General features: G+C 39.6%; 1 protein-coding gene across 1 annotated transcript; it reads left to right on the top strand.

Moving 5' to 3' along the window:
- The first annotated feature begins 342 nt into the window (after positions 1-342).
- On the top strand, positions 343-6120 carry LOC102295829 (twinfilin-2). The gene is made up of 11 exons (XM_042228069.1): positions 343-454; positions 1244-1321; positions 1423-1601; positions 2871-2966; positions 3044-3148; positions 3231-3245; positions 3345-3386; positions 3504-3629; positions 3813-3963; positions 5735-5856; positions 5953-6120. The coding sequence occupies exons 1-11, from the start codon at positions 430-432 to the stop codon at positions 6118-6120; spliced, it is 1107 nt and encodes a 368-aa protein (XP_042084003.1). The 5' UTR covers positions 343-429.
- Positions 6121-8501: the final 2381 nt, after the last annotated feature.

Genomic DNA, 8501 nt, shown 5'->3' with positions numbered 1-8501 from the left:
TTGCCATTACATGTGGCAGCATCTGAAAATGCGGCACTGGCCCCCGACATCATGTGTGGTGGGTTTCTGCAGAGCCCTCCCGCAGGGTACAGTACAGGACAGTATGTGACCTGCTAGACGCTCCCCCGCCGAGACTATTAAAGTTGTGGTCATCGATACGCAAAGAGTTTTAGATCAGTGGTGAGGGTGGCATATCCCCTGACAGGCACGTTATTACTCATCAGCCACAGTTCCGCAGATTGTATTTCAAGTGTTAGGAAGCTCCTGAGTCACCCTCAAGGCGTTTATGTCACTGGTGCGCGTGGGTCCCTCCGTCTGCCATCAGCTCAGCCTACCTGCTGAGCAAGAAGAGCGAGGACACACTGTGACCTGGACCTGGTCCTTGTTGGATGAGAGGAGTGTGAAGCGGTGAAAACTTACTGCCAAAAGATGTCTCACCAAACTGGAATTATTGGTAAGTTGTTTATTTTTTTAAATGTAAACTGTGCATTTAAGCTTTATCCCAGTTGTCCCTGAGCTCAGTTTGAAAAGCTTTTTAAATGCTTTTTTATTAACAGACTCTGAGCTACACTGCTGCTAATAACACATCTTCACATCTTCTGATGTTTTTCTGCAAAAGAAATTAAAGATTGTTCTCAAGTGATCGCTTAGCTTCTTTAGGCTAATTTATCCTGTGTTATTATAAAAGTATGTGCTAACATTTTTAATCTGTTCTTAGTCATTTAAAACTTCTCTTCACCTTTGTGATGTCAGTTCTAACAACGTTTAGCACATTCAGGCTCTTATAGTTGAATCTCATGCATACATTGCTTTTTATGTGTGTTATGGCTTTTGGTAATCGGAGCGTGAAGGTGGGCAGGCTGACGGAAGCGAACCTCTCTCACCTTTCTCACCTGATCTTGCATCATTAATGAGAGCGCTGTGTTTGGTAACCATGGCAAGAGAGAAGGAAAGTACATAACAAACAGCCAAAGTTTGAGTTTTCTGTGGTGACGCTCTGTCCTTAGGCTTTTCAAATTGGGGGATTTATCGACGATGGTCGATCACATCCTTCAGTGATTCTTGGGGGGGCACATGTTTGCTCTCTGAGTCACTGCAGGTGATGGTGTGACCATCTGGCAGTGGATCAATTTTTTTTCCCTGAAGCAGAGTTTCAGGTTGTTACTTGGTCAGCTCTGTCTCACTGGCTTTCAACCACCCATCCTCAGTTTTGACTTGTCTGCCTTATATCTGGTTACTTAAGCAACATCTGAGCTGAAAGATTTTTTGGCCCGAGCGAGGGGAGGTGCCATCAGAATCCTGAAGATTATTATCAGAAACGGTAAAAATGGAATATTTGTGGCATTTTACAGTATTTGATATAAGTGAGCTTTCATTAAACATCTCCAAATCTTGACTTTGTTCACTCTTTTCTCTCTGCAGAGGAATTGGTGCTACATTCATACAAAGAGCCAGCCCGGAGCTGGGACAAGGATTATGACCAGTTCCTGCTTCCTTTGCTCACGCCTCTGGAGCCTTGCTACATCCTCTACCGCCTGGACTCCAAGAACGCACAGGGTTATGAGTGGATCTTCATCGCATGGTCACCTGACCAATCACCAGTATGTGTGCAGCACATTTAAGAAACCATCACTGTAGACTGACATAAAAGTAGGACATAAAAGTATTGTTGGTGAACACACATTGAAAATAGATTTTTTTTAAAAAATATAATTTAAGATCTGTAACATATCTGATGTGTTGTTGCCTTCTCCAAAAATATTAGAATCAGAGATATTATGTTTTTTAGTTTGTTTTTACATTTTGTTTTCAATTCTGTTTTATTTAACATAGTTAACAGCAATTTAACAACAAAAAAACGGCTCAGAGATCATCTAAAAAGTAAGAGAAAGGCTGTCTGATTTTATTCTCTTTTTAGAGAATAAAATCTAATTATTACTTTTTACTTAAATATATATATACAAATAATCATCTTTAGATTTTATTTACATTTACAGTTTCTGATTTAATGTGATCGTGGTTGTGAGCCAACATCTTAAACTCAAATTTAAATTGAGCACAGAAAGACTTTGTAGCAAATTCATGTAAAAACAGCCTCTGCACATGCTGAATATAACTGTTTGAAATGCCATACATATGTCAGATTTGTAGGTTATTATCCCAAAATTATTATATAATAACAGGTTGGTACATTTTGTCTTATGGATGTGATTTTTTCCAGTGGCAGAAACAAGCTTCCATACATAGACAGGATGTGTGCAATATTGCCCACACCATCACTTTGGAGTGCTGCAGGAAATGTTTCACTTTTATCTTAATTTTTAACATTTTTTAATTTCTAAAAATTAATCATAATAAAAATAATAATAAAATGCTAATAAAATGATCAAATTAAAAATAATATGATAATAAGAATAAAAATCATGTATTATTCCTAAACAAATTACACTATAATTAGTTCAGTAAGAAAAACAGCTGAAAACAGAAAACAAATCCCACATGCTAGTGCAGGACTTCTCCCCCACATTAACTCTGATCAAATCAAAACAATGGAAAAGAGTTTGATTGCTCAAGTTGCCCTTGCTAGTGAATAAGAAACTACTTTTTCTAACAATGTAACTAGAACTTGTTAGAAAAAAACAATTATAATATCATTTTATTATTATTATTGCGTGACAATAAAAATGATACCGTTTAGTACTAGATTTCTTTTTTTTTTTCTTTAATTACAAATTGTAATCAAACTGAGTTATACGGGCTGTTTCCCCCCCCTCACAAATACTTTATTTTTGAAAAGAACTACTGCTACAGAAAACCAGTAAAACTGTGTGAAGGTTTTTTGTCGCTGTGTCTGTCCTGGTGTTCTCCAGGTGAGGCAGAAGATGGTGTATGCAGCGACTCGTGCCACACTGAAGAAAGAGTTTGGAGGAGGTCACATCAAAGACGAAGTATTTGGGACGGTGGAGGTCAGTATGGTCCTTCCTGCATAATAACTGATGGCCTGCCACTCACAACCAACCCATTGGTGTCTCTGTGTTTCTAGGAAGACGTGTGTTTCCAGGGATACCTTCGCCACAGGTCCTCCTGCTCCTCCCCAGCTCCTCTCACAGCAGCTGAGCAGGAGTTACAACGAATTAAAATCACAGAGGTACAGACAGGCTGTCAAAGCTATATGACTCTTATAGGTATGTGAGTTATCTGTGCTCATCCTGTGTGTGTTTTCCTTGCAGGATAAAGTTGTGTGGGTACGTTGATTTTGTTTTCATTATGATAAAAGAATTCAGGTATGTTTATGTTAAAACTTTATTGTATAGTGATTTCAATACTGTTTCTTTTGTCTGCAGGATGAACGCAGACGAACTGGGACTCCGACAGCGAGAGCAAGGGTTTGTGAAGTCTTCGGCATAGACATAGATTGTTTTTTGATTTTGTTTTTTTGGCTGATTTAGTTGCATTTCATGTGAGGAAGAAGCAGTGCAAATATGTTTTTCCCTCCCCTGAAGGTAACAATGGAGTTTGGCTTGGACAAACGGGCACAGACTCTTCAGGGTCTTGCGTTTCCTTTACAAGAAGAGGCCAAACGAGCTCTGCAGCAACTCAAGCATAAACGCATCAACTACATCCAGCTGGTGAGCCCCCATAGAAAACATTTATAGCTCATTAAACAGTGAATATTTACATGTATACAGTAAAAAGTATACAACATATATTTGATAACAACATCTAAGGGTGTGTTTTTGCCAGTGAAACTAACTGCACGTGACTTGACCCCTCAAAAGTAATTACATTTGCTTGCGTATGTTGTGTTGCAGAGGCTGGATGTAGACAGAGAGACCATCGAGCTGGTTCACACTAAACCTACAGAAATCCACGAACTTCCCTACAGGATTCCCACAGATTCACCTAGATACCACTTTTTCATCTTCAAACATTCCCATCAGGGCCAGCAGGAGGAAGCTCTGGGTCAGTAAAAACTCACTGAGTTCCCTACTCATCACGCACTGTTTGTGACTTGTAAAGCACTAATTTGGTGCTATAAAGTATCTTACAGAGTTCACACATATTGTTTTAACTATCATCACCTCCACTTTTTTCAGGATGTTAGTCTCTCTTAACTTCTTCTAATTCTTGTTGAGTGACACCATGTGGTTTGCCAACCACAAGTTAAACTGTACATAAAGACTGGCTTTAGCTATTGTGACATCATCAATTGGTTTGGGGACCATTATTTTGAAGCTTTGAGGTCATCCAGGTGAATTTCTTTTAGCTAACACTAGCAAGTTTAGTTAGGCCTCAGACACACGGGTCTAGAGACTGGTCAGTAACCCCACTGGCAAATTCCAGGAGGCTGGGGAAAAATGCATACTCTCCGACGGGTTGGTTGTTGAGTGGCTGCTGAGTGGTTGCTGGGTAAAACTGGTCGCAAAGTGGGTGCTACACCAAAAATCTCCCAGTGATTGCTTTGGTCCCCCATAGTTTGCATGAAAGATGCCAACTCATCTACAACCACTACCTATATGCCAGATTGATTGATTGATTGATTGATTGATTGATTTTAAACACGAAAATAAAAATTACAAAAATAATTAACAAGTGTGCACAATACACATATAAAAAAGGGCACTGAATTTCCGCCAACAACACTGCACCACTCAGTTTATTCACTTCACAAATAAGTGTTTTTATAGATACTGACAAATCACATTTGCTGTATAATGTGAACTCTGCAGTGTCCTCAGGTCTGTGGGGGATTTTATCATCTTTCGCCTCGTTGTTTGGTTCTGTTGTTTATGTTCTCTGCTTTCACTGGCCTGATTTCAAGTAACAGGCAGCTGTGAAGAAGCTCTGATAAAGCCAGCACCAATAAGCAGACACAAACAGTTAGAATTATGAACATTGATGACCGAGCTACAGATATAGCAGCTATTTCTGTCAGCGGCTGGGCCAAAAAGCTAAAAAGATTTGAGTGTTAACTTGGACTTGACTATTCCAGTCTCCATAACAGCTGCAAATGAATGCCTGTTTTGTTCCAGTACACGTGTACATGAATTACCATTGACAGTGACAGAGGAGATATAAGCTTGTGTGTCTCCTTTTCATGCGAAACCTATTTAAAAACATTGTTTGTTTTATATAATCAGCTGCCGACCTGTTAATCTAGTTTGAACCTTTTGTACAAGCGATTTTTATACTGGTTTTATACAGATTTTTATACAGCCTCATGTGTGCTTAATTATAGGATGTTCCAGTCGGATCTACAATATGTAACGTTTGCAGCTATCTAGGCCTGTGTCTCTTTTTATTTAAGACCCACTATGGTCTTGCGCATGAATGATGCTTATGTACAAATGAGGAAATCAGAGTTTGCACAAGAAGTATCATTTATCAAGGATAATTTTTTTGAGTAACTTTTTTTCGACTCTTGGACCTGTATGAAACCAACAAAAGGCTCTTGCAAACCTGTTTGCAAGAGCCAGCCAATAACAATTAAGTCAGCCTTAAAGAGACAGGAGCTTAACCTTGTTTCAGATAGTAGATATTCCACAAGTCCCAGTGTACAAACAATAAGAATGATTTTGAACTGAGAATCGCACTTCTCTAGTTACTCTAGTAGAGTCCAGCAGTAAAAATATGAGCACAGTACGTCATCTATAACAGAAAGTAGTGAAGTAGCTAGTGAAGCTGATTGTGTGAGGCAGAAAATATCAACAGATCAGCTTCATCTTTGTTTCAGTGTTTATATACTCGATGCCTGGGTACACCTGTAGCATCAAGGAGCGGATGTTATACTCCAGCTGTAAGAACAGGCTACTGGACGAGGTGGAGAGAGACTACCAGCTGGAAGTCACTAAAAAGGTACAGCTCTCCCACAGAGACGGTGACAAATAATCTGTAGTACCACTGTCACTGTGTAAACTGTCTAATGACTGTCTACTCTCCATACCTGCTTAGATGGAGATAGACAGTGGTGATGGTCTGACAGAAGACTTCCTGTATGAGGAGGTGCACCCCATGGAGCACACTTTAAAGCAGGCATTTGTCAAGCCCCGTGGCCCGGGAGGGAAAAGGGGCAACAAACGCCTCATCAAGGGTGCTGGAGAAAACGGGGAAGAAAATTAGACATTACACACATTTGCATAACACAAGCACACAACATGATATCTAAGAATTGACTTGTTATTTGATTTGAATTTATTCATGTCTATTTTCTTAATCTAATCATTTTTTAAAGGGGATACATCATCATCATGAAACTGTAAATTCTTGTTAAAAGTCATTTTAAATCATGCAGCAGACATTATAAAACTTACATTGCATTGTAGGTTTTCACTGTGCAGCCTCATCTCTGTGTAAAGCTCTAAAAATAGACAATAGCAACATACAATAACATGTAAAAGTCTTGGGCCACACGTCATTTCTTGAGATTTTGGTTGGAAGGAGTCAGGCTTTCTGCAGGTCTTTTATAGTTTTTTTTTTTTTCTTTTCATCCTTGATTGTTTTTTCGTTTTTTTTGGTTCCGTTCTTTGCCCTTTTTCGGGGGTTTTTTTTTTACTTATTTGTTAAAACTCTTAACACTGACCTATGAATCATTTGAATCATTCAAATATATAATTAAAAAAACTTAAGGAGTAAAACAGTTTTGTTTTACAACAACAAAGAACTGATTTCTTTAGTTCAAATCTATGAAAGACATCAGCTCAAATAGCTTTTAGCCAAAATCTTGGCTTATCTCAACATAGTGTGCAGTGTGTCTGTAAAAACGCTGATAAAGCGGAACAAGTGGAGGATAAATGTGGCTTAAAAACTTCTTTAAAACTATCAACAGCAGATGAACAGTCTCTGAAATTCATGTCCTGAAGAAGTGGGAAAAATTCCAACAAAGACCTGAAACATGACCTGAGAAATGCATCTGGCCCTTCAGCTAACCCTTCTGCTGTTCACTAAAACCTCATCACAAATGCTCTCAGTGGAGGGACGGGCATCAAGAAAGGATTCTTAAGGAAGGGACACAGGGAGAAAAGGCTGACATATGCCACATTACACAAGAACTGGACAAAAATCAGTGACAACAGGTCTAATGGAGTGATGAATGTAAGTGTAATATTTTGTTCAAATCATTGATACGTAGTAATGAACAGCATTATGTTTATTGTTATTGGACATGCATAATGAAATTGGATGCAACAGATGTAGAGAGGAGGTCGGGAGAGAAGTACAACAGCTAAGGGTCTACAGCCATCTGTAAAACATGGTGGAGGCTCTGTCATGGTTCAGGGGTGTATTTCAGCCAATGGTGTTGTAGATGTTGTCAAAATGAATCCCAGAAACGCCAGAGATGCAGTAAAAGCATACCTCAATAGAAAAACACAGTGGATCACTGCCAGTCATGGATTGGCCTCTCCAGAGCCCAGACCTGATAATTATTAAAGCATTGTGTGATAATGTTGATAGAGAACAGAACAAAAGGCAACCAACAAAGAAAAAAGCTGAATGTCCTCCAGAACTATTTCTGAATACTACTTAAAGAAAATACAGAAAAGAAAATACTAGAGTTTAGACTGTGCTGAAGATTTTCGAAGTTGGTCACATAAATGATTGACTTTCAAGCTCATTATAATCATACAGACATTGTTTTTGCCTTATGTACCGGGGCGATCGTGGCTCAAGAGTTGGGAGTTCGCCTTGTAATCGGAAAGTTGCCGGTTCGAGCCCCGGCTTGGACAGTCTCGGTTGTTGTGTCCTTGGGCAAGACACTTCACCTACCACCTACTGGTGGTGGTCAGAAGGCCCGGTGGCGCCAGTGTCCGGCCTGGCCTCTGTCAGTGCGCCCCAGGGTGGCTGTGACTACAATGTAGCTTGCCATCACCAGTGTGTGAATGGGTGGATGACTGGTTGTGTAAAGTGCTTTGGAGTCCTTAGGGACTAGTAAAGCGCTATACAAATACAGGCCATTTACCATTTATATACCCCATTTCCGTGTATGATTTCAAATTTAGATACACCAATTTCCAAGCAAAATATAAAGAAAAGGGGGTTGGCTCGAGATTTTTGCGTAGTACTGTAACTGTTGGGGGTAGCCTCTCTGACATTGGTCATTTGACTTCAAAGTCTCAGCTGCTGCCGTCTTGTTTTGTAGGGTTTTAAAAAAAATCTAGATGTGTCAGTCTGAGAGGATATTCCACACTCATCTGATCGACTAACTTGTCGATCACAGGGTAACTACTCCCTACAGCATATTCTGCTTTATCGACTGTTTTACTCTGCATGTGACTATGAGCAACGTGTAGTTTCAAAGCTTACTGGAAACTAGCAATCAAGATCAAAATCTCATCAGTGGCTGCAGATCAAGAGAGCAGTGAGGTCATTTTCTCATTCGGCTCTCTGTCGCCCCCTGCTGACCATTAGAAACAGTGCAGACTATAATGAGCTGCCAGTTAAACCATATCTGTGTTGTTGTATACAGTATGAACTGGACTGCTCTGCTGGTCTCCAGAATAAAG

The sequence above is a fragment of the Haplochromis burtoni genome, unplaced genomic scaffold (assembly GCF_018398535.1).
Source record: "Haplochromis burtoni strain Fernald_Lab_line unplaced genomic scaffold, NCSU_Asbu1 Contig_300, whole genome shotgun sequence".
Taxonomy (NCBI): domain Eukaryota; kingdom Metazoa; phylum Chordata; class Actinopteri; order Cichliformes; family Cichlidae; genus Haplochromis; species Haplochromis burtoni.
The sequence above is the reverse complement of the archived record's forward strand: the minus strand, read 5'-3'. Positions and strand labels throughout refer to the sequence as shown.

Excerpts from the sequence above, each read along its gene's own strand:
- LOC102295829 (XM_042228069.1), top strand. The coding sequence starts at position 430 with ATGTCTCACCAAACTGGAATTATTG. Across the intron at positions 2,967-3,043 it reads AAGTATTTGGGACGGTGGAG|GAAGACGTGTGTTTCCAGGG; the intron begins GTCAGTATGGTC and ends CTGTGTTTCTAG. Across the intron at positions 3,387-3,503 it reads CTCCGACAGCGAGAGCAAGG|GTAACAATGGAGTTTGGCTT; the intron begins GTTTGTGAAGTC and ends CCTCCCCTGAAG.